The 26645-nt window shown below is 40.0% G+C and overlaps 1 protein-coding gene across 1 annotated transcript; it reads left to right on the top strand.

Annotated features, from left to right (window-relative positions):
* Positions 1-982: 982 nt before the first annotated feature.
* Positions 983-26645, top strand: ZNF367 (zinc finger protein 367). Its single transcript, XM_035024461.1, has 5 exons — positions 983-1976; positions 17145-17295; positions 19832-19951; positions 21336-21474; positions 24105-26645. The coding sequence occupies exons 1-5, from the start codon at positions 1566-1568 to the stop codon at positions 24325-24327; spliced, it is 1044 nt and encodes a 347-aa protein (XP_034880352.1). The 5' UTR covers positions 983-1565; the 3' UTR covers positions 24328-26645.

Here is a 26645-nt window from a genome sequence, read left to right as displayed (position 1 = left end):
ATTCAACAAATATTTATTGAAGGCTTACCATGAGTCAGGCTGGGCCCTGGCAATATATCAAAGAACAAAACAGACACAGTCACTTCTTTCACATTCTAGTGAAATGTGAGGCTGGACATTCCATTTTGCCCCATCCTTTGCTGCGTGGTGTTTCTGAGCCCCACTGGCGCTCATTGGGTGTCAGGCTAACCCAATCTTCCAGCATCCCTCTGGTGCGGGGCGGGATCCCTGAGCGAGAACGAGCAGAGGAATCTGGAATGACCAGAAAACTCCGAGGCGCCTAGAGCTCCACGCCCGTCCAGACGCGGGAATGAAAGCAGGCTCCGGGATGGCGTGAGAACAGCCCCAGAAGGGGGCAGGGGTCCTCGGGGTGTCGGTCCCGGGTGTGAGAGCAAACACATGTCTGTGTTCATGTCCCCTCCGCACTGTGAGCAGCACATGGGGAGTTCGGAGACCACTTCTTTAATTACGCCATTTATAGAGGGGACACCGAAGCCCGGGAGGGTGAAGGCCAGGGCTGATGCCCACCTGAACCTGGGGTGGGGGCGGACGTTGGGGGACGTCAGCAAAGTCAACGGCTGGGCAGACGGAGCCGGCTAGGAAACTAGGCACCTTTGGGCGTCTACTAGAGACGAGCAGTAGGAAGGCCTGGGTCCCGCATAACGGGTGGGGGGAACAGGGGGCGGGGCGGGCGGCGGGGGCCCAAGCCCTTTAAACTCCCGGCGCGCGGGAACCGCGGCCCAACAGCCACAGGCGGGCGGGGCTGACGGGCGGCGCTGGCAGGCGCGCGCCCCCGCCGGCCAACGACAGCCCCCGGCCTCGCCCCCTCGCCGACGCCCCTCCAATCAGTAACTCTCTCGCCTCCCGCCCCTGCCCGCGCCCCCGACACTGACAACCCGCGCAGAAGGACGGCGGGGGCGGGGCTCCTGGCGGGTGTGTCTGGGCGAGTGCCGTTGTCGCGCGCTCCCCCGGAGTTTCGAACGCAGTTGGCCCTCGAGGCAGAAAAAAAAAAAATAAGAACGGCGACCAATGGCGTGGCAGAAAGGACCCGCGCGCAGGCTCGGCTCCGCCTCACTCGGCTAGAAAGAAGTCCAGGCCCGACCATTGGCTCGCGCGACCTGTCACTCGCCGCTGCGGCCAGCGGGCAGGGGCCTCGCGGTGATTGGTTCCGCCCAGGCGCGAAATGTAACGCGGGAAAAGCCGGAGCAGTGACCCAGGCGGCAGGTTGTTATTTTCGGGGGCTCGGCGCAGCACGTCCTGCTTTCCTGTCACCGAAAGGCAGGCCGGCCGCAGCTTCCCGCCGCTGCAGCCTGCGTTGGGGAGTACAAAGAGGGGAGGGCGGGCCTGACCCAGGGCTGGGGGTCTGGCGCTGGCCGCGGAGTGCCGGCCGAGCCGCTCCGTTCCTTCGCTGGCCGCAGCGCAAGAAGATTCCGGGAAACGTCCGCCAGCCATGAGCCGGCGGGACTGAGCGCCGGCGACTCGGGAGCAGCGCGGGCGAGCGGAGCGAAGGGCCAAACCGGGGCTCAGGGAGTGCGGCTGCTGGAGCTGCGGATCGGGGCCGGGCGATGATCCGGGGTATGGAGGCGCCGATGGCGGACAACCCGCCGCAGCCGCCGCCCGTCATCTTCTGCCACGACTCCCCAAAGCGGGTGCTGGTGTCGGTCATCAGGACGACCCCGATCAAGCCCACGTGCGGCGGCGGTGGGGAGCCGGAGCCGCCGCCGCCGCTCATCCCCACCAGCCCCGGCTTCAGCGACTTCATGGTGTATCCGTGGCGCTGGGGCGAGAACGCGCACAACGTGACGCTCAGCCCCGGGGCCGCGGGGGGCGCCGCCTCGGCCGCCTTGCCCGCCGCCGCCGCCGCCGAGCACCCGGGGTTGCGAGGCCGGGGCGCGCCCCCGCCCGCCGCCTCCGCCGCCGCCTCGGGAGGTGAGGACGAGGAGGAAGCGAGCAGCCCGGACAGCGGCCACCTCAAGGTGAGCGGCGCGGGCGGGCCGGAGGGGCGCGGGGCAGCCAGGGCCCGTTAACGGCGCTGCCCGGGAGCCGGCAGCGCCCGCGGACGCGGCGGGTGGGGCGGGGCCGAGTTTAAAACGTGAGGTCGCTCCGGCCGCGGCGGGGGCGGGTGACAGGACGCTGACGTCACTGCCGCGCGCCAAAATCGGGTCCCCGCGGGGGGGGAGGCGGGGCGGCGGTCACGTGACACTAGCGGAGGGGAGGCGGCTGGCCGCAGGCGACTCCGCAGCAGGTGCAGTGAGCGGCCGCTCAGTCTGGGGTCGCGGAGGAGGCAGGTCAGCCGCGTACGGACACTGCTGACCTCTGAGTCCTATCTGGCCGGAGAGGGATTGGAGGAGCTGCGGGCCTTCAGCTGTGTCTGGGTGCAGGAAGGGAGGGGTTTGCGTAGATTCTGCTCCATCAGTGCAGATACCCCGGCCCTACTAAAGGTGCCCTGCAGAGATGGCCGAAGAGCGAGAAGAGACTTAGGGGAATCTTAGAAGTTGTACTTTCTCTGCCTCTCATTCATCCAGCGTACTACTTTGCTAGTTGCTGAGAGCACACAGTGGACTGGGACGCTGTTGTCGTTAACCTCGAATTGCTCTCACAGACTGTTTAGAGCTGGGCAAGATGTGACTGCTAGGTTCTGGTTCAAGTTTACACTTTATGGATCAGGCGACTAAGCCTTAGAGGGGTTGGTGAAGGGACCTCCCCAAGGTCACCCAGCTAGGTAGTGGGAGAGCTGGGACTATGGTCGAGTTTTTGTAGCTCCTGATCCTGAAGCATGTATTCAGAGTGCCTCTCTGCTGACATACAGTTTTCTCTATAGACTGTAAACTCCTAGAGGGCAGGCATCATTTTTCTCTGGAAGACTGTTCAACTTTAATACCGCACATTCTAAATGCTGAATAAAAGTGCTTGGTAAATATTTGTGTAATGAATGAATTGTGCTAATATGAGATTAATATTCAGGTTCTCTTTGTTAAATGGTTATGTCAGATAAGCGGTTGACTAAAGAAAACAAGTAAATCAGTGGATAAGTGCCTATATTGGTAATACTGTATCTATAAATTGAAACACGTTTACATGCAGTAGCAAAGATGTTGAAACTCCATGTGTTTTGAGCCCTGAGGAAATTGATATACACTTTGTTACTAGTGGCATTATTATTAACTACTGTATATATATATTATAACTACAAAGTTATAAAACTGCTTTGACACCCTTTCAACTCTTGAAGGGGCACTTCAGTAAAAATTTGAAACAGTAGAAATTTGAAAAGACAAGCAGTGGAAATATAACAGTGCGGAGTGAGTTTGTGAAGGAAACAATCACTGTTGCTGTCACTAGGTAGCAAGATGGTTTAGTAGTCTAGATATTTTCCTGTGTTAACATATTTAGCCTTTAAAAAAATTAGGTTTTATAGTTAAGAACCATAAAGGCATACATGCACAAGTAATTGTGGAAGATTTTACATTTACTATTTTGTTAATAATAATTTAACCTAATTTTGGGCTATCCAAGAAGATTAATATAATAGATAAATGAAATTTATAGGTATGTTCTTTTTGGTCTAAAAGAGACATCTTCACAAACCTTGCATAAAAGTTGCTCACACACTGCATGGGTTTGAATTTTAATTCTTCTGTTGTCTACCTCTTTTCAGAGGTAAAATATACTGGAAATTATGAAGAACATAAAAAAGCGAAAAGGCTGTTTTATATTTCATTTTTTTCTCCTCACAGTCATATTTCAAAATTACTAGATGAATTGATTTTAACTTGTCCTTTAGTTAATGAAGAAATCCAACTACAGCTCCAAAAATTCATTCATTTAGCTTTGCCATCTTAAGGGGAAAGGTCTGGAATATACTTTTATTTAAGGATGTTAACTGGTTTCATTTGTGATCAGTACACTCTAGACTAAAGATAGAGGGTTCCATCCCCCTTTACTTTGTTTTATTTCTCTAAAGTACTTGTAGTTCTTTATCTCTACATGCATCGTGGGTGAATTGTGCTGACTGAATCTGTTTACTTTATGGAAAGATGGGAGACCAGTAACATGTTTCCCCCTAGCCCTTTCTCTCAGTATACAGGTTAGAGGCAATAACAGCTGTGAGTTTAAGGACAACATTTGTGTTTGTTTATTGTCTATTTGTTGCCACTGCTCCCAGGGGAGGTGTTAACATCTGAGACCCTCACATCAAGTGTCAGCTCTTACTTGCTCCCTTGTTTGTTCCTATCCTATGCTGCCTCCCCTGCCTGTGGGGAGAACAGGCGTTATCTACCAATTTATTTTGGCCCCTCATCACAAGATTGCTTAGCACTGTTGGGGTATAATTATATATTAGCACTATCTTCTCTTCGTTTTTAGAATTCCAGGAGGGGACGGAACGAAACAAGACTAATTTCTCTCTGCTATAGGTTATTTCCAAGCCTCTGCACCTTGTACCCTCTACTCAGACTATGTTCGTGAGGTTACTTCTTCACTGTGGGACCTGTGTGGTTCGGCTTCTCTGTGCATAGGCTTAAATACCATTCACTTTTCAGGACTTGCCAGCTGCCTATCCCACCCACCCTGTCACCTGAACACTGCACATAGTCTTACAAATAGCAGATGAGTACATATAATTTTGATCAGCACCATGTTAAACATGTTAATATAGTAGCCACCATTTATTGCCTGGCATAGCAAACTGCTGAACTCTGTGTTGAGTGTTTTGAATTCTTTAATTAATTTATCTTGTTTACCCGATGAACAAGGAGGAATTAGAGAAAAGAGTCCCCAAGATTAAGTTTAGTTAACATCATATGGTAAATGGCAGAACTGATTGGAATCTTCCAGAGCCCTTGTTCTTAATCCCTACATGATATTGCTCCTCTATATATCATGTGTGAATTGACTTTAGGGGTTTATTATTTTTATAGTACCAAGCTGATGAAAGCAGATTTATGAAATACACACTATTTACACCTATATGTATCTCAACTGAAATGCTTTATGAGGATACACAAAATACAGCAGACAAATGCAAATTAAGACTCAGAAAGTTGTGCAGATAGGTCAAGGTGGGGGATAGAATGAGGAAGCAGATATGAAAGCCAAAAGATATTTGGATCTAAACTTGAATTTGAGGGGCGCCTGGGTGGCTCAGTCGTTAAGCGTCTGCCTTCGGCTCAGGTTATGATCCCAGAGTCCTGGGATCAAGCCCCGCATCGGGCTTCCTGCTCCGGGGGAAGACTGCTTCTCCTCTCCCACTCTCCCTGCTTGTGTTCCCTCTCTTGCTGTGTCTCTCTCTGTCAAAAAATAAATAAAATCTTAAAAAAAAAAAAAAAAACACCACACACACACCTGAATTTGAAAAGGGAAATATGATCAATTACATTTTTTTTTCCATTTTCTTGTCAAGGTACATATGCCTTCCTCTGAGACCTATTTTTCTTTTCCTTCTAGGTTGTGTTTAAGCACTTTATTTAAATTTTACTTTGTATAAAAATGTGTCAAGGACTTTTAGTTTTTTTGGTCATCACATGAATACCCAGTTTGAATATAACTTTTTCTAAAATCTTGGTAAATGTACATTATTCAAAGTGGCTTAAGAAATAACCCAAATTTTATTAAATAACTTTTTAAAGATAGTTATTGACGTTGAAAACGCAAAACATTTATCATGTATGATTTCAGAAAACACTTTGAAAATCACTAATCTACCTTCCAGTGGTACTAAAATTCTGTCTGAAAAATTAAATTTACCAAAGTATGCAAATATTTTTGGCAGTTTAATCATTTTGCTTCTTTCTAGTAGCTTATTTCGCAGTAGTTGCCACATAATAAATAGAATGTGTTGCATTTTTTTTTAAAGATTTTATTTATTTGTCAGAGAGAGAGAGCACAAGCAGGGGGAGCGGCAGGCAGAGGGAGAAGCAGGCTCCCTGCTAAGCAAGAAGTCCATGTGGGACTCGATCCCAGGACCCTGGGATCATGACCTGAGCCGAAGGCAGATGCTTAACCAACTGAGCCACCCAGGCATCCCTGTGTTGCATTTCTTGTTCGCTTTACTTTCTCTTGTGAACCATCAAGCAATCCTGACAAGATTAGTCTGTCAGACTACAGGTATACTTGATTGCTGATGAGTTAGTTAACACTCTGTTATTGTCAAATTTACCTAGAAACATGGCTTTATTGCTAAGGCCAAAATGAAAAGAACCTTCTTTAAGTAACACAGCTTATTGTTGTATGTATGGTTAAAAGATGCTCTTTATTCACTTGGTTAGGGCATCAGTTGATTACCTGCCTTACTTAATTTTCTCAGTTGAAATGATACACTCAGTGAAGCCTTACCTGTATATGGCTATGCTGTTGTATTATATTGTATTTTTTTAGTTCTCTATTTCTCATTTAGAAAATGCACTGGGAAGCAGTCAAATTGTTAACTTTTAAAATACTCAACCCCCCATTAATCATGCTTGAAAATAGTTTTGTTTTTTTTACTAGAAATACAAAATAGTAATGGATAACCTAAAAATTTTGATACTAACTAATCAGTTATTTCAAAGTATAATAGAAGCAACAGTATGTTTTTATGTATTTAAAAATACTGGGAGGGGCACCTGGGTGGCTCATTTGGTTTAGCGTCAGACTCTGGGTTTCAGCTCAGGTCATGATCTCAGGGTCATGAGATCGAGCCCCAAGTTGGCTCCACGCTCAGCGAGGAGTCTGCTTAGGATTCTTTCCCTCTTCCTCTCCTGGCTCTCTCTCTCTCTAATAAATAAATAAAATCTTTAAAAAATACTGGGAAAAGATTCTTTCATGGCACAGGAGTTGTACCATTAAGGTTTTTTTTTAAATTAAAGTATAATTAACATACAGTGTTATTAGTTTCAGGTGTACACTATAATGATTCAACAACTGTATACATTTCTCAGTGCTCATCAAGATAAGTGTAATCTTAATCCCTTTTATCTATTTCACCCATCCTACCTACCTCCCCTCTGGCAACGACCAGTTCATTCTCTGTATTTAAGAATCTGTTTTTTTGTCTCTTTTTTTTTCTTTGTTATGTTTCATAAATTTCACATATGAGTGAAATCATACGGTATTCGTCTTTCTCTGATTTACTTAATTTAACGTTATGCCCTCTGGGTCTATCCATGTTGTTGCAGATGGCAAGATTTCATTCTTTTTAATGGCTGAGTAATGTTCCATGTGTGTGTGTGTATGTGTGTGTCTGTGTGTCTGTGTGTGTAAGACATCTTTATCCATTCATCTCGACAGACACTTGATTTGCTTCCGTATCTTGGCTATTGTAAATAATTCTGCAATATACATAGGTGCATATATCTTTTTGAATTAGTGTTTTTGTTTTCTTTGGTTAAATATCTAGTAGTGGAATTCTTGGATCAGATGTTAATTCTATTTTTACTTTTTTGAGGAGCTTCTGTACTGTTTTCCACAGTAGCTGCACCAATTTGCATTCCCACTAATAGTGTTCCTTTTTTTCTTCATCCGTGCCAACACTTGGTATTTCTTGTCTGTTTTGATTTTAGCCATTCTGACAAGGGTAAAATGATATCTCACTGTGTTTTTAATTTGTATTTTCCTGATGAATAGTGATGTTGAGCATCTTTTCATTTGTCTGTTGGCCATTTGTATGTCTTTGGAAAAATGTCTAAACAGGTCCTCTGCCCATTTCTAAACAGATTGTTTTTTTGGGTATTGAGCTGTATTAAGTTCCTTATATATTTTGGATAGTAACCCCTTATTTAGATATATCATATGCAGATATCTTTTCCCATTCAGTAGGTACCTTTTGGTTTTATTGATGGTTTCCTTCATTGTGCAAAAGCTTTTATTTTGGTGTAGTCCCAATAGTTTAATTTTTCTTTTGCTTCCCTTGCCTTAGGAGACATATCTAGAAAAATGTTTCTATAACCACTGTCAAAGAAATTACTGCCTATGTTTTCTTCTAAGAATTTTATAGTGTCACGTCTCACATATAGGTCATTAATACATTTTGAGTTTATTTTTGTGTATGCTGTAAGGAAGTGGTCCAGTTTCATTTTTCTTTTGCATTTGCATTTTTATGTATTTAAAAAATATTAGGAAAAGATCCTTTCATGGCAGAGGAGTTATATCACTAAGGTTTTTAATTAACCTGATTTCATGTTTCATTTCTTAACAGGATCACCTACTATTTTTATGAATCTTAGATGATTTATTTATTTATTTTGCATTTTACATTTTTAAAACAAGATTTAAAAGAATTATCATATAAACAACCAGCAACAATCCAATTATTGTGGCTCAATAAATGATGGAAATGAATTCTCGAATTTTACTCCTGCTTAGATCTTTCTTTGCTGACTCTGGGTTAACAGTTTTAGCAAGCAAGACTAGAGCTAAATGTAACTAGTGAGAATCAAAGCCAAGAAGTAAAGGTGAAGGTGAAAGTATTTGAAAACAGCCAATAATTGCTACAAGTACATTTGCAAATTTGGACTTAAACATAAATAAGTCAAGGTCCAGGGCCTTGCCAATTCCTAGCCTAATTATAAATGGAAACTCCTTTTTTTTTTTTTTTTTTTTACAATTTTATTTATTTGAGAGAGAGTGAGAGAGAGAGCATGAGTGGGGTGAAGGGCAGAGGGAGAAGCAGACTCCTTGCTGAGCAGGGAGCCCGATGCGGGGCTTGATGCTGCAACTCCAGGATCATGACCTGAGCCCAAGGTAGACACTTAACCAACTGAGCCACCCAGGTGCTCCATAAATGGAAACTTCTTAAAGAGTTATATAATGTTGAGGAAAGACATCAATTATGTATCTCTTTTGGCAATTTCAAGATCAACAAAGAATTGATGAGATTTTTATCCTGTCAACAAATACTTATTAACAAAGTGGGTGGGGCGCCTGGGTGGCTCAGTCGGTTAAGCGTCTGCCTTTGGCTCAGGTCATGATCTCGGAGTCCTGGGATCGAGCCCCACATCGGGCTCCTTGCTTGGTGGGGAGCCTGCTTCTCCCTCTCCCTTTGCCCCTCCCCCTGCTTGTGCTCTCTCTCTCTCTCTCTTTCTCTGTGTCAAATAAATAAATAAAATCTTTAAAAACAACAACAAAAAACCCCAAAAAGACAAAGTGCCTTAGTCAGTTAGTTTAAACTAAAGCATGCTGTAGAATACAAACTTAAAAATCCCAATCTCAGCCTAATCATGGCTCATGTTATATGTCTTGGGTGGGTTGACTGCAGGTATGTGCCTTGTCCTATTTATTCGGGGACCCAGAAAGAACATCCCCTACCTGAGACATTTGGGTCTCAAGGCAGAGAGAAAAGAGAGATGAAAAGGAACCATGTGATGGCTTTTAAGGCTTTTGCTTATATACATATAATTTCCACTCACATTTTATTGGCCAAAGGAAGTCATGTGGTCAAGCTCACCTCATTGGTACCCACACAGAGTGAGACGGGCAGTAATATTTTTACAGTGTTATTATGTGCTGTAGTGCCTTTCCACGTTGCTTTTTTTTTTTCTTTTGGTGGCAAAAAATATAACAGAATTTACCATCTTAATCAATTTTTGGTGTTAACTATATGCACATTGTTGTGTAACAGATCTCAGGATCTTAATCTTGCAAAATTGAAACTCTATACCCATGGAACTCCCCTTTCCTCTCTCCCTACAGTCCCTAGCAACTACCATTCTGTTTTCTGTTTCTAAGAGTTTGATTAATTTAGATACCTTATATAAGTGGAATCATATGGAATTTGTTTGTGGTGTGTGTGTGTATGTATTTTTTTGTAATGGCTTATTTCACTTAGCAGGGTGTTTTTAAGGTTCATCATGTTATAGTACCTGGCAGGATTCTTTTTTTAAGGCTGAATAATTTTCCATTGTATTGTATATGCTACCTTTTCTTCATCCATCTGCCAATGTACATTTAGATTGCTTCCATCTGTTGACTGTTGTGGAAATAGATTTTAATATCTAAGAATTTTTTAAACATGACTTATCCTATTAGATAACTCATCCATGTTGGGATTGGGCTTTTCTTTCAAAGTGAAAATTGACTGAATGGATTTTTTCCTGGAGCTATTGTTATCCACAAGGTTTTGGCCTGGTGTGTGTAAGCATTTGGAAGACTTTAGGTTTTTTATATTGCAGGCAGTAAAAGCATCTTCATTTTGGATGTAGTTGTACATAATCCTTTTATCATTTTTCATGTAACTTGTATGTGTACAATTTAACCTAATCTGGAAAATGAGAAAGACTTTTTCAAGTGAATGTTTATTTTAGATTAGTTCTAGATGTATGGAAAAGTTAAGATAGTACAGGGTGTTCCCATAAATCACATACCCAGTTTTCACATTGCTAACATGTTATATTAGCATGGAATATGTGTTACAATTAATGAACCAAATTGATACATTGCTTATTGACTAACATCCATAGTATATTCAGATTCCTTAGTTTTTAAGCAAAATTGAGGTGAAATTCACATAACATAAAATTAACCATTTTAAGGTGTAATTAAGTGACATTTAGTAATTTACAATGTTGTGCAACTCCCACCTACATATCAGGTTTCAAAACATTTTCATTACCTCCAAAGAAAGCCCTGTACTCATTAAGTAGTTACTCCCTATTCCCCACCACATGCAGTCTCTGGAAACCAATCTGTTTTCTGTCTCTATGCACTCAACTATCCTGGATATTTCATTACATGGAATCATACAATATGTGGCCTTTGTGTCTGGCTTCTTTCACTTAGCATACTGTTTTTGAGGTTCATCTACCCTGTAGCATGTATCATTTCTATTGCTGATTAACATCCATTGGCTATGTATATATATATATATATATGACATTATACCACACTTCAAATTATTTTTTCCATAGTGGCTGAACCAATTTACATTCTCATTAGCAATTTTTGAGGGCTCCAATTTCTCTACTTTTTTGCCAAAAACTACTTTTATTTCCTATTTCTTTGTTTGAGTATAATCTAGTTGGTGTGAAGTAGTATCTTATTGTCCTTCTTTTAAAAATTAAATTTTTTTGTCAAGCTTTATTGAGATATAATTGACCTCATTGATTTTGATTTGCATTTCTCTAATGATTTTGGGCATCCTTTCATGAGCTTGCTGCCCATTTGCCTAACACCGTTGGAGAAATTCCTATTTAAGATCTTTACCCATTTTTTAAAAAAAGATTTATTTATTTATTTTAGGGGAGGGCAGGGGGAGAAAATCTCAAGCAGCTCTCCGCTGAGCACGGAGCCCGCCATGGGGCTTAGGCTTACTCCCACCACCCTGAGATCAAGAGTCCAATGCTTAATTGACTGAGCCACCCAGGCACCCTGGTTTTTACCCATTTTTAAGTTGGGTTTTTTGTCTTTTTGTTGTTGAATTTTAAGAGTTCTTAAAATATCCTTTTTAAGGGATACTAGACCCTTATCAGATATATAATTTGCAAAGATTAATTTTCTGTTTTTGTAAGGTTGTCTTTCACTTTCTGGAGAATGTCCTTTGACATGCAAGTATTTTGTAACTTTAAGGCCAGCTTATTTATTCTTTTGATGCTTATGTTTTGTTTTTTTGTTTTGTTTTTTTTAAAGATTTTATTTATTTATTTGACAGAGAGAGACACAGCAGGAGAGGGAACACAAGCAGGGGGAGTGGGAGAGGGAAAAGCAGGCTTCCCGTGGAGCAAGGAGCCCGATGTGGGGCTCGATCCCAGGACCCTGGGATCATGACCTGAGCCCAAGGTCGGAAGGTAGACGTTTAACCAACTGAGCCACCCAGACACCCCAATGCTTATTATTATTATTATTTTTTTTGATGCTTATGTTTTTGATGTCGTATTTAAGAATCCATTGCCACATCCAAGCTCATGAACATTTATCCCTGTTTTCTTTGAAGAGTTTTAGAGTTTTAGCTCTTATATTTTGGTTCATGATGCACTTTGAGTTAATTTTTTTTTAAAGATTTATTTATTTTAGAGTACGCATGAGTGGGGAGAGGGGCAAAAGGAGAGACTCCTCAAGCAGGAGATCATGACCTGAGCTGAAACCAAGAGTTGAATGCTCAACTGACCGAGCCATCCAGGTGCCCCGGTAAATTTTTTTTGTTTATCTATTCATTTAATTAATCTCTGTATCCAGTGTGGGGCTCAAACTCACTATCCTGAGATCAGGAGTTGCATGCTCTTCTGGTTGAGCCAGCCAGGCACCCCTTGAGTTATTTTTTTAATATCATGTGAGGTAGGGATCCAACTTCATTCTTTTGTATGTAGAAATGCAGTTATCTCAGAACCATTTGTTGAAGAGACAATTCTTTACCCACTGAATGTTCTTGGCACCCTTGTTGAAAATAAGTTTGCCATAGATAAGGATTTATTTCTTGCCTCTCAATTCTGTTTCACTGGTCTGTGTGTCTTTCTTTATGCCAGAACCACACTGTCTTGATTGTTGCTGCTTTGCAGTAAGTTTTGAAATAGGGACATGTGTGTCCTTCTGCTTTGCTCTTTTTAAATATTGTTTGGTTATTTGGAGTCTCTTGTAATTTTATATGAGTTGGAGGATCACTTTTTCCATTTCTGAAAAAAAAAAAAAGCCTTTGGAATTTTAATAGGGATTGCACTAAATCTGTACATCACTTTGGGTAGCATTGTTATCATCTATTAAGTCCTCCGATCCAAGAACTGTATCCCCTAAGTTTTGATAATATTGTGTTTTTGTTTTCATTTGTGTCAGGGTATTTTTGAATTTCCCTTGTGATTTCTTCTTTGACCCACTGGCTGTTCAAGACTGTTTAATTTTCACCTACTTGTGAATTTTCCATTTTTCTTTTGGTTTTTGATTTATAGTTTCATTCCATGTTTGTCACAGAAGATATTTTGGATGATTTCAGTCTTGTAAAATTTATCAGTACTTGCTTTTGGCCTAACGTACGGTATTTCCTTGGGAATATTCCATGTGCACTTGAGAAAAATGCATATTTTGCTGTGGAGTGTTCTGTATATGTGTTAGGTCTAGTTGGCTTGGGGTGTTGTTCAAGTCTTCTAGATCTTTGTTGACCTGTCTAGTTGTCCTATCTATTATTAAAAGTGAAAGTCTCCAGCTATTTTGAACTCCTTTCAATTCTGTCAATTTTTGCTTCATACATTTTGGGGGCTCTGTTGTTAGGTGAGTGAGTGTTTATAATTGTTATCCCTTTTTTCATCCTTTCTCTCTCTCTCTCTCTCTCTCTTAAAGTAAGTTCTAAGCCCAAGGTGGGGCTTGAACTTACCACCCTGAGATCACGAGTTCCATGCTCTACTGACTGAGCCATCCAAGAGCCCCTCCATCCTTTCTCTTTTAACCTATTTGTGTTTTTGTATTTAAAGAAGTCTGTTGTAGGCAGCATATAGTTGGATCATTTTTTAAAAATCAATTTTGCTAATTTCTACCTTTTAATAGGCAAATTTAATCTATTTACATTTAAAGTGACTACTGTTGGGGTGCCTGGGTGGCTCAGTCTTTAAGTGTCTGCCTTCAGCTCAGGTCATGATCCCAGAGTCCTGGGACGAGCCCTGCATCAGGCTCCCTGTTCTATGGGAAGCCTGCTTTTCCCTCTCCCACTCCCCCTGCTTGAGTTCCCTCTCTCACTGTGTCTCTCTCTGTCAAATAAATAAATAAAATCTTTAAAAAAATAAATAAAATAAAGTGACTACTGTTAAGGAAGAACTTACTTTTGGTATTTTGTTATTTGTTTTCTATATGTCTTATACCTGTTTGGTTTCTCAATTACTCTCTTACTGCCTTCTTTGTGTTTATTTTGTTTTATTTTTTGTAGTATACTATTTTCATTCTTGTTTCCTTTTTTGATTTTTAGGTTTTGTTTTTTTTTTTTAAGTGATCACCCTGGGAATTTCAATTAATCTCTTAGACTTAAAACAATCTATTTTTAATTAGGACCACCTTAGCTACAATAGTGTACAAAAACTCTGCTCTTATGCAGCTCTATCTGTCCCTCTTTGTTATAGTCACAAATTACATCTTCTTAATATTATGTTCCAATTAACATGGATTTGTAATTTTTTAAATACATGTGACATTTGTCTTTTCTTAAAAAGTTTGTTTGTTTATTTATGTAATCTCTACCCCCAACATGGAGCTTGAACTCACGACCCTGAGATCATGAGTTGCATGCTCCTCTGATTGAGCCAGCCAGGTGCACCTGGCATTTATTTGTCTTTTAAATTATATAGGAGAAAAAGAGGAGTTATGAGCCAAAAATATAAGACTTTTGGCATTTGTATTTACTTATGTAATTACCTTTATCAGTGTTCTTTATTTCTTTTTATGGCATTTCTGTCTAGTGCCCTTTCATTTCTGCCTGAAGAACTCCCTTTCCATTTATTGTATGGCAGGTCTACTAGCCATGAACTCTCTCAGCTTATGTTTATCTGGGAATGTCTTAATTTATTCTTCATTTTTGAAGGATAATTTTGTTGGATGTAAGATTACTGGTTGACTTTTTTTTTCGTTTCAGCACTTTAATCATGTCATCCTATTACTTACTATAGTTTCTCCTGAGAAATCAGCTGTTAATCTTATTGAGGACTCCTTGTGCCTGATGAATTGCTTCTCCTGTTTTCAAGATTCTCTGCCTTTTGTCTTTTGACATGTTGACCTAATGTGTCTCAGTGGGTATCTTTCTTTGTGCTTATTCTTCTTGAAGTTCATTGAGCTTCTTGGATGTTTAGACTTACATCTTACCAAATTTGGGGAAGTTTTCATCCATTATTTCTTCAAATATTCTTTCGCCCATTTTTCTTTTGCCTTCTGGGTTTCCAATTATGTGTATTTTGGTATACCTGATGCTGTGGTCTGAGTGTGTACCCCAAAATTTGTGTGATAAAATCCTGACCCTCAAAGATGATGGTGTTAGGAGTTAGAGCCTTTGGGAGTTGCTTATGTCATGAGGGTGGAGTCCTCTTGAAGGGGATTAGAGCCTTTATGAAAAAGGTTCCAGAGAGCTCCAATGTGAACACACAGCTAGAGGGTGCCAGCCAGGGCCCTCACCTAACCACACTGGTGCCTTGATCTTGGGCTTCCTAGCCTCCAGAACTGTGAGAAATACATTTCTGTTGCTTCTAGGTTACCCAGTCTGTGGTATTTTGTTATAGTAGCCCAAATGGACTAAGATACTTGATGTCCTACAGGTGTCTTAGGCTCTGTCCATTCTTTTCTCTTTTGGTTCCTCAGACTGGATATTTTCAATTGACCTGTCTTCAAATTTGTTGGTTCTTCCTGACAGTCAAATCTGCCATTCAAATTCTCTAGTGAACTTTTTCATTTCGTTTATTGTAATTTTTAGCTCCAGAATCTCTATTTGGTTTCTTTTTATAATTTTTTTAAAGATTTATTTATTTATTTTAGAGAGAGAGGGAGCGAGCAGGGGAAGGGGCAGAGGGAAAGAATCTCAAGCAGACTCCCTGCTGAGTGCAGAGCCTGATGTGGGGCTTGATCTCAAGACCAAGGAGATCATGACCTGAGGCAAAATCAAGAGTTGGATGCTCAACCGAGTCACCCAAGCGCCCCTTTTAATTTGTTTCTTTATTGTTATTTTCTGTTTATTGAAAGTGTTCTCCTATTTTTCCTTTTGTCCTTTGTCCATGGTTTCCATTACCTCTCTCAGCATACTTGAGACTGTTTATTTAAAGTCTTTGTCTAGTAAGACCAGTGTCTACTTCCTCATGGTCTGTTTCTATTAATTTCTCCTGTGTATGGACCATACTTTTGTTTCTTTACATATTTAGTAACATTTTGTTGAAAATGGGATGTTTTGAATATTGTAATGTTGTGACTCTGGAAATCAGATTCTTCTCCTTCCTCAGAGTTTTTGTTGTGTGCTGCAGGTTGTAGTTATTTGTTTTGTGAATTTTCTAAACTATTTTTGTAAACTCTATTCTTTGTTGTATTTGTTCTCTAAATTTCTGTTTCATTAGCTTGTAGTCAGCTTAACATTGCTAGAGATTTTCTTGAATGCCTGGAGCCAAAAATTGAAAGGGAAGAAACTCCTGACTGCTGAAATGGCTCTGTGTTGTAGCTCTCCTTTAATCCTTAGACTCATTACAACTCTGCCTTAGCCTTCATTTCCTGCTTGTGCCTAGCAGAAGATCAGTCAGAGGTGAAAGCTTAGGGTCTTATCGGGTCTGTTCTGAGCATGCTTCCTGCCCTGGCTAAGTGTGTGGCTTTCTAAATTTTTATCTTTAGGATATCAGGGCACTTTTCAATGCACTAATTTCCCAAAGAAACTCTCTCTCCAGCTTTTCCTCCCAGGCTTTTGATGTGTTCTTTTGTCTCAATTGAAATCTTTTGCCCCAGGGAACAGTAACTTACTCTTGGCCTTACAGAGTTTTTGAGTAATGCCCTCTGTTTAACTGCTTTTTGCCCTAAGTGAGTTCTAAGTTAGGTAAAACAAAGACAAACACTTTGTGTCAGTTCTTCAAGTAGCCCTCAGACAGGTCAAGACAGACAAACACACAAGTCTTTTAGAATCAGGTCTGCTTTGCTGTCTCTGTAGCCAGGGACTAAGTTCCCATATTGAGAATGAAGGCTCTTTAAAACTACTGTGGGCCACAGGGAGAGGCAAGGGCAAGCCGTAAAAATGCTGAAAAGCTTTCCTACTGTTTCAAGTTGCCTGTTTCTTGGTTCAGTGTTGACTGAGTTGCTGTAAATCTCTAACTATTTTCTGGAGTTGTAATAAAGGTGATTTAGACAGTTGGCTCAATTTTTCAGTGATCTGTGGTGGAATGGGCCTTTGGAACTACCTACTCTACCATGTTCACTGATGTCACTCAAGAATTTATTTATTTATTTATTTTATTTTTTTAAAGATTTTATTTATTTATTTGACAGAGAGAGACACAGTGAGAGAGGGAACACAAGCAGGGGGAGTGGGAGAGGGAGAAGCAGGCTCCCCGTAGAGCAGGGAGCCCGATGCAGGACTCGATCCCAGGACCCTGGGATCATGACCTGAGCTGAAGGCAGTTGCCCAACCAACTGAGCCACCCAGGCGCCCTCACTCAAGAATTTAAAAAATGGTTTATTATGATATTTTACTTTAATGAGTGGGTCCAAGAAATTACATTAATGTTTATACAAATTGTTAATAGGATGGAATCCGACGTGGTAGACCCAGAGCAGATACTGTGCGGGATCTAATAAACGAAGGAGAGCATTCATCCAGCAGAATCCGTTGTAACATCTGTAATAGGGTGTTTCCACGGGAGAAATCGCTCCAGGCTCACAAAAGGACTCATACAGGTAAGTTGAGTAGAAGTAATATTTAAAGCTGATTTGATGTTTGGGCCCATAAATAAATATTTTAGTTGCTTTATATTTCCTATTGTGAAGTTTTTTCAAACAGGCATTGTATAGTCCATTTCTTTTTTGTAGAAGGAATGGTTTTCTCAACTTTGGTACCATGTGACTTCTAAAGGTATCATGGTAATTAATCTAGTTGTCATAGGAATGTTATTGCTAAATTTAGTTCTATCATTCTACCTACCTGAATTTTACTTGATATGCCCTTCAGTTGTCTGTATAATTGTTAAAACTGATTTGTAGGCCAAATACTAACACACTATGTGTCAAGTGTTTTAGCAGAATTTCTAGAATCCTTAGTGTGCCATCCGAATGTTTGACCTAGCTATCTAATCTGAGGTGAAGTATAATTTTTCAGAATTAAATGTACTGTAGGTAGCTATCCCAGGACTATCATATCTCTCTCTGTGTGGAGAAACTATACTTCTATTTTAAATACCATAGAGAAAGCAAAGAAATAACAGAGGGGCCCTTGTTCTTTCCATAGAGAAAGTTGGCCCCAGAAGAAGGAGCCTTTTGGTTCTAATAATGGTATTTAATAATTTACAGATGAGGAAACTGAGGCACCAAAAAAGCAATGACCACTGCCTTACAACCTCCCACACCCTTGAGTCTAGGGTGATGCCGGCCAATACAGTAGCACATGTGGCTCTTGAGCACTTGAAATTTGGCTAGTCTAATTGAGATGGGCAACATGTGTAAAACATGCTTAGTATGAAGAAGAGTAAACAATGTCCTTAATGACTTTGATATTGATTACATATTGAAATTATAATATTTTAGATATATTGGGATAAATAAAATATATTATCAAAATTAATTTCACCTGTTTCTTTTTGCTTTTGTAATGTGGTTACTAGAAGTGGTTCACATTATATTTCCATTGGGCAGTACTGGTCTAGAGTTTGGGCTTTTAAGCCTTAGTTGCCTATTGTTTTTCACTGTGTTTATGGTCACCACCCAGTTTTTGTTTTTGTTTTTGAAAAGATACATTTTAGTAATATGCTAGAATATAGTTTTCTTAGCTAAATCCCTGAAAAAGGGTAAAGTTTTAATTTTGAATCATTATAAACTAAGGTGGCCAAGAGGTTTTGACTTTAGGTACCATTCAGTAAAACCATTACTAAATGAAATATCTGGTTTTGGGAATTTTCAGATTTTTTTTGACCTAATTAGTCTGAAATACCCCCAAATAACTGGTTCACAGGCCATAAAGTATGTGTTGCCACTGTAGATAAGGTTCAGGACTCTTTGGCATAATGAGAAGATTCCTGAGTCTCAGGCCTGATCTATCACCAGTCTACCATGTGTCACCCCAATACTTTCAGGCCTTGGCCTGCTAATGCTGTATGCCAGAGAACTGAGCCCAAGATCTGCATGGTATGGCTGAGCCCCAGTATGTAAATGCTTTGTCAGAAACTTTTCTCTTACTATTTTAAATACCCCCCCATATCCTGTGTTTTATTAATTTGTGCTTAACTATCACAATCATTTACTACATTTCTAAATAATGAGAAACTAGGGAGGATTTGTTATTGTCCTTTGAGTCATATAGGAAGGACCTGTGCATAGTTGTTGATCAAAGAATGATTTTTCAAAAAATAGTAAGTTTAATTATAGTTGAACAATATTTTCAAGCACTTTCTCAAGCCTAGCACTGTGTTGTATGTATGAATTGCAATGGAGTACAAAGTATTACACATCTTTGTATCAGGAGAGTACCAGGACACATAAATAACAGTGGATACTGAGTTCGTGAAGGGATACATAGTTCAATTACTTGGAGGTAGCAGGGAGGTGGGAGGAATTTCACTGAGAACCTACAGCACTGGGAAGATCTGAATGGGCAGAGAAGATTGGATTTCCAAGTAGAATGAGATGAGGACCAGCCTTATGGAATGCATCTCAGGAGTGAAGTAAAGATAAAGCCCGCCCTCTAACCCAGTAGCTACAGTGCAGATATTAGGGGACCAATGAAAGCAGATCATTTTCACTTGTTCAAGGGGTGTCGTAGGGTTTGAAGTGATTTAGGGGGTAGTTCATATGACAAAAGCAAGTGTTCCATGTCATTCACTCCAGAAGTGCTGTGTAGGGAATAGAGAGGGCAGCGAGGGTTCCTTCTGGGTGGGAGGATCTGCCAGTCTAACCGGGCAAAGTACAGTGGGAAAGCAGGAGTGGGAGAGCTAGTGCTTTGGATAATGGGGAGAAAAGTGACCGGATAAGCCAAAGATAACTTCAAGGCTTTCAAGCCAGGAACCTAAAAGCTCAAGGCCCAAGGACATTATTCCGGTGCCTCCCAGTGGAGAGCTGCTCAGGAGCATAGAAGTGATTCTGTTAGCACCAGCACTTCAGGTTTGAGAGGCCGTGACATGTTTGATTGTTCGGAGTCACAACTTATATAGAGGTTGATTCTCTCTGTCCCTTCTTCTTCTCACCTTATCGTCTCAGAAATAATACATAATATTTGTCTACTTAGGCGAGAGACCCTATCTGTGTGACTATCCAGACTGTGGAAAAGCCTTTGTTCAAAGTGGACAGCTCAAAACACATCAGCGCCTTCACACCGGAGAGAAACCTTTTGTTTGTTCAGAAAATGGTATGGTATTAGGACTTAAGTTTATGTAAGAACTGGCTGTGAGTTAAAAGTTAAAATATCTTTTACTTGAGGTTTTTTAGGAGGAGAGCTTTTGATGTAAATTCTGTAAAACATCCTGCGCTCTCTAAATTGTGATCCATGCTCATTTTCTGGGAAATGATTGATTTTTAAATAAAATATTCTTTTTAGATGAAAATCTTCAGGGGCAGTTAAAAACAGTATATTCAGGGGGCACCTGGCTGGCTCAGTTGGCAGAGCATGTGACTCTTGATCTTGGGGTTGGGAGTTTGAGCCCCATGATGGGCAGAGAGATTACTTAGAAAAATAATAATATATTCAGTTAGAGGTGGTAGAAAGATTTATAAAAGTAAATACAGCCTTTATGGTAGGCTTTTAGTTTGGTTTTAAACTTTTTAACTATTAAATTGAAGGAAACACTGGATTTCTAAATTTTCAATAAAGGGGGAGATTTTCCATTTTACTGCCACTGTTAGTAATTTCTTATCACTTTTCTTAAGTGATTTTCTAAATCTCCTATCAGAATTTCTTGAGATGTATTCCTTATGCACATTTTTACATAGTTATAGCTGAAATTCAATATAGGTTTGTCTGTTGCTCTGTGGTTCTCTTGATTGTTGTCAGTTGTTACAAATGTCTACGCTCTTTTCTCCAGAAACCAATATTACACTGTATATTCACCAACTAAAATTTAAATTAAAAAAAAAAAAAAACAAAACGAATGTTTACACACCTTTTTTTTTTTTTTTAAGATTTTATTTATTTATTTGACAGAGAGAGACACAGCGAGAGAGGGAACACAAGCAGGGGGAGTGGGAGAGGGAGAAGCAGGCTTCCTGCAGAGCAGAGAGGCTGATGCGGGGCTCGATCCCAGGACCCTGGGATCATGACCTGAGCTGAAGGCAACGCTTAACAACTGAGCCACCCAGGCGCCCCTGTTTACACACTTTCATTTGCTTAAGCATATGTACAATGATTGCCTCAATGTTGGATATTGCATATTTGTTTTTAAAATTTGTTCGTTGCCAACAAAGCTGAAGGGCATGGCTTCCTCTCCTCTGTAAAGCTTTGTTCATCTTATGGGATGTTTCCTTACAATCGATTCCAAGAATGGAATTCTTAGGTCAGAGGTTTTGACCAGTTTTGCTAATAAATCACTTTCTGGTGGGGTTGATGCCTTTATGTTGCCATGACTAAGAGGTGAAGGATCTGCTTCCCCTTAGGGTGGTTTTTTCCCTCCTCTAAGTTATAGAATGCTAAATCCCATGGTCTTAATTTGCTTTTCTTGGATACCAGGGAAACTGAACATTTTCCATGTTTGCTGGATGTCCAGATTCTGATAAGTGTTTCCCTCTATGTTTTGAAGGCTGCCTAAGCAGATTCACCCATGCAAACCGCCACTGTCCGAAGCACCCTTATGCCAGGCTGAAACGAGAGGAGCCCACAGACGCCCTCAGTAAGCACCAGGCTGTGGACAACCAGGCTGCCGCCGAGTGGTTGGCAAAGTAAGGTTCTCCCTGCACTCCACTGCAGAATTTCGCCCAGCACATGGGTTGATGTTGGGAGCTTCAACAGTTCTCTCATTTTAAATAAGTTGCTTTTATACACATTTTATAAAATAACTTGAAATGGTGCTTTATTTCCTTAAGCCACAGAATTGTTAGGAGTGGCACGAGGATCTGGTGTGTGATAGAAAACAAATACATGATATTAATTAGTCTGAGTGCCCAGCCCACCATTTATTTTAAAAGCAAGAATTTTCCTCATTTTCTAAGAATGTTTTATATGTTTTTGTATTCCACAGTGCAGCCTCTCTTCATTTTCTTTGTATTAGATATGTGCTGATTATTACTGGGATACAGGCTAGAGGTTCTTCTAAAGTAAAGTTCTACAAAGCACCCAGTTTAATTTTTTTTTTTTAATGGCAACAAGGGGGCCAGTATAAAAAAGTTTCTCTAAAGGTATCCTGATTTAAGGAGTCATTTGTTGTGTACAAACTAGCATCAGCTCTTCGGGACCCTCCCTACTTCTTCGGATTCCTCTGCACTTAGGATCAAGTCTGGAATCCAATCCCTCTGCCATAGCTCTGCCTCCCTCTGGCAACGCAGCTGTGTCCAGCTACCTGGGCCTCCTATTTGTCAGCACCACTCTCAGTGGGGCTCCCAGGTCTCTGCTCCCTCTGCCCGGAATGCCGCTTTCCTGTTCATTTAGCCACTCTGCTCTTTCTTCATTTCTTACCGGGGTCGAACATTGCTTCAGCAAGTCCTTCCCTAACCTGCTCACTAACCCCCAGAACAAACAAGGTTAGACCAACTTAATAGATGCTTTTACAACACACTGTGTTTTCTCTTTCAAAACCTTCATCACACATTTATTTGTTCAGTGTCTATCCTCCCTGCTGGACCGGAAGCTCCACCTGAGGAAGCATTATGTTTGTCTTGTTTACTGCATCACTTCCTCCCTCCTTCTTCCTCCTGCCTGGCCTCCGCTACCCCATTAACTCTAATTTTGTCCAAGTCAGAAACTTCTTGGTCATTTTGCCTTCATCCTCCCTTTCTCCCATCTGCTCAGGGACGGACTGGTGGATTCTACTCAGTGTAAAGTCTAAACCCTTTGTTATGGCATTCAAAGTCTTTGATTGCCTGGTCCCAGCTGACCTTGCTAAGCTTCTTTGCTGTTTTCTGTTCCTAGTTGTCCTTGAAGTCATACTGAACTATTTGCATGTCTTTTTTTATACCTTTGAGTATTGACCAAATTTTTCCAGTTTGAGATGTCTGGATTTCCTGAAATCTAGTAGTTGTATTATTTTTGTGTGTGTAATTTTAAAAACAGCTTTACTGAGGTACAATTGACACACGATAGATTCTATACATTTAAAGTGTACAATTTGATATATTTTGACATATGTGTACACCTGTGAAACCATCATCACAATCAAGATGGTAAACATATCCATCACTTCCAAAAGTTTCCCCATGCTTCTTTGTAATTCATCACTCCTGCCCTTCCCTGCTTTCTTGCTCCTCAGACAACAGTGATCTGCTTTCTGTTACTGTGAACTAGTTTGCATTTTCTAGATTTTTATACAAATGGAGTCATACAGTATGTACTTCTGTTGTCTGGCTTCTTTTACTCAATGTAATTATTTTGTAATTCAACCATGTTGTTGACTGTATCAATGGTTTATTCTTTTTTTTTTTTCCAGTTTAGTTTTTTTTTTTTTACTTGAAGTATAGTTGGCACACAATGTTACATTAGTTTCAGGTATACAGCATAGTGATTTACCAAGTCTGTACATTATGTTTGCTCACCTCAAGTGTAGCTACCATCTGTCACCTTACAACCCTAGGTTCATTCCTTCTTACAGTGTAATCTGTTGTATGGATACACCTCAGCTTATTTATTCACTCACGTGTGGCTGGGCATTTGAGTTGTTTTTGCCTATTATAAATAAAGCTATGGTGTTAATATACAGCTTTGTATGGGACATTTTTGTATGGAGTGCTACTGTTCTTCAGATATGCCTTTCTTCAGTTACCTAAAGGTGGAACATTTTTTCTAGGGAATTATCAGTTGGCTATGTAATAGAATAATGGTGGTGTCTCTTAAATTTTTGAATAAGCTCTGTGTGTTACAGATACTACTCTGTCATATTTTGTGGGTTTCAAGTTTCTCATAGTTAGCTCTGTCAGAAGTCACCATCCCTCTGGGAATAGGATAAATAGGTTTCTAATGATTATTCTACTTTTTTAAAGTTTATGTCTTTATTGAGGTGTAATTGACCTGTAACGTTTTTGTTCTACTATTGTGTATTTTACTGTAGTCCACTTCACATATGATCTTAAAGGCAGCGGTCGTCTATTGGCGAAAACCCTAGACTAGAGAATGGAGTAGAAGACTCAGAACTGCCAATTTTTGATTTTTGGAAATCTGAGCAAGTCCCTCAATTTCTTGACCTTGAACTTTGTCTTCTGTAATGGGAAATATATGTAATGTATGTGAAATTACTTTATAGCTTTATAAACTAAAACGCAGAAAAAATAATACTGTGGTAAAGAACCTCTTCTCAAAAGGAAAATCAAACATTTGAAAAGGTCGTGTATACCTACAGCTAACGTGCATGCGTTTCCTATAGGTATTGGGAAATGAGAGAGCAGCGTGCCCCCACCTTGAAAGGAAAGCACGTTCAGAAGGCCGATCAGGAGCAGCAGGACCCTCTGGAATACCCTCAGTCTGACGAGGAGGACGATGAGAAGCGCGGGGCCCAGCGCCGGCTGCAGGAGCAGCGGGAGCGCCTGCACGGAGCCCTTGCTCTCATAGAGCTCGCCAACCTGACCGGAGCGCCGCTCCGCCAGTAGCCTGGACACCGGCTCTTCCACTGTACAGAAGTACTGCCCAGCGTACTTAAAAAGTAGATCCGTGGGCATAAGCTAAGCACCTTATTTGCTTATCATAGGCTGCTATTCTGTAGAAATTTATGAAGAATGTCATTGCCCCATAATATGGGGTGAGAGAGAATTGCACTTTTTTTATATGGTAATGGATTTGTTGTAAAGTTTAAAATATTTTGTAAATATGGGACTTCTAGTACAGGGTAGAAAAAGACATATTGTGGGAAGCTAGATTTTGCAAGTTTAATGCATTCATTGGAAGCAGTTCTCACAGGAAGCACTTTCTGAATAAGACACTTGTATGAAAAAACAGAATGGTACATGTAGCCAAAGAACGTTGAAATAGATTATTTATAAGATCATTTTTAACAATGTATATTAGTATGTTTAACAATGCTGTAAACACTGAAGCAAGCCAGAAAGTATAAGATATGTGTGTAAGATATGTATTTTTAAACTGCAAAATAGTGTGCCTATTGAGAAGTGGAAAACTGACCATTTTGGAAGATGTTCTAAGTTATGGACTTTGGAAGAGAAGAGATTTTTGAGGATCTTGGTAAGATGCACCGTAGTTGAGAATTTTCAGAATTGGAGTAATATCAGTCTTATTCTATCTTTCTGAGGCTTTACAACTCACTATGATATTTACGTTTGAAAAGCACTTGGCATCCCTATTATGTTAACTTGGGAACTTTTGCACATTGCATATTTCTCATTTGCTGAAATTGAGTGATTAATCTTGCAAAGTCTAGGTAACTTGGTAATTGGTTTTGTGTGTTGTTTTTTTTTTTTTTTAATATTATGGGCCCTGTAATGAGATTTGGCACTTGGATTTTTATTAATAAAAGGGACATCTACAGGGTGGTTTTGTAGTGAACTGTTTTAGATCTTTTGTTAGCAAACACTAAATTTTAATTGTACTGCTTGTTTAGAATTATTAGCAGATGGAAGCCTCATATTTATATTTTCAGTGCATAAAGCCACCTTCTTGCTTTACTTCAGAATAACATGCCAAGCTATTTTGTGTTCACTAAATTTAGTTACCAGATAGTTAAACACTGCAGAAAATAATAGCTACTCAAATAAGTAGGTTTCTGGAATAGTTTCAACTGCAAGTGTGTTAACTTGTGTGGTGGTTTTAAGCCATTTTTCCAAATAGATGAAGTTTTTAAATACCACTTTATGTACTGAAGCATGAACAGAAAAATCAAGACCTGAGCAGTTCACCTCCTTTATGTGTAGGCATAAACCTCCATCATTGAAGCTTTTGTTTAAGCAGAAACTTAATTTGATAGATTGCTTAATTGGAGTAAACCTCAGAATAATAGAGGGAAATAATGGGCTCTTCAGTGCCTTTTTTTTTTCTTTTTGAAGTAGTAGCCTACGGACATAGTTTAAACATTACCTAAAATGTAGGCTTCTTTATCCAAAAATTCCAGCGTGTTGCAGTTCACAGGTAGTTTAAAATGCGTAGCCATGGGGAAGGGGTGGTATGTAAATGTCTTGGAAAGAAGCAAAAGTGTGAAAGATGATAGTAACAAATAATGTGTATGAATGAGGACATACTTTAAAAATGTAATTCCTCTGTACAGTAAATTACAAATCTTGAGGGATTCTTTTTTGTAATAAGAGAATTTATATTTGTAATGGTCTAAGAATTTTGTTTGTAATCTGGTATATAGAATTTTAACTTGCAGCACTTATAAGCACAGTAAGAGAGACTGTAGCATCAGAATTTTCATGGTTTAGGTTTCAGCATTTTCTCTAGAATTTTTCCTCTCAAATATAACTTAAATGAACTATGAAAAGCAACACTCATCAGCCTTGGGAAATTTAAAATTTGATGAACTTACCTAAAGAAGGAAGGGCAGTAAATTGTATTAAAAAATACAAATACTTCCCAATTCATGGATAATAAATTTTAAGGCCTTCAAAAGTAAGGGTTTTTGTTTCTTTTTCTGGTCAGCCTTTGTCAACTATAATAGTTATATTCACAAACATTTTTTATTCGTATAATTGGAAGTTTAAGAAATTATTACAATTACTATAGAAATATTTAAAATGTTCTTTTTGATATAAGCTATATACTTGGACAAAATACATTGGCATCTAAAATTTGAGGTGTGTTAAGACTGCTTTTTGTTTTAAAAATGTGGTTTACATTCAAATTTTTGAAGTGTTTTATGCTTCATATGGCTCAGTTGTAGTTTGGCAGAGATAACAGCATAAGAATAAAGATGCTGTAATTTTAAAAGATGCTTTGAATAAAAATTTATTTTAATTTA

Source organism: Mirounga leonina, unplaced genomic scaffold, assembly GCF_011800145.1.
Source record: "Mirounga leonina isolate KUSES-001 unplaced genomic scaffold, KU_Mleo_1.0 Mir_179, whole genome shotgun sequence".
NCBI classification, from domain to species: Eukaryota; Metazoa; Chordata; class Mammalia; order Carnivora; family Phocidae; genus Mirounga; species Mirounga leonina.
The sequence above is the reverse complement of the archived record's forward strand: the minus strand, read 5'-3'. Positions and strand labels throughout refer to the sequence as shown.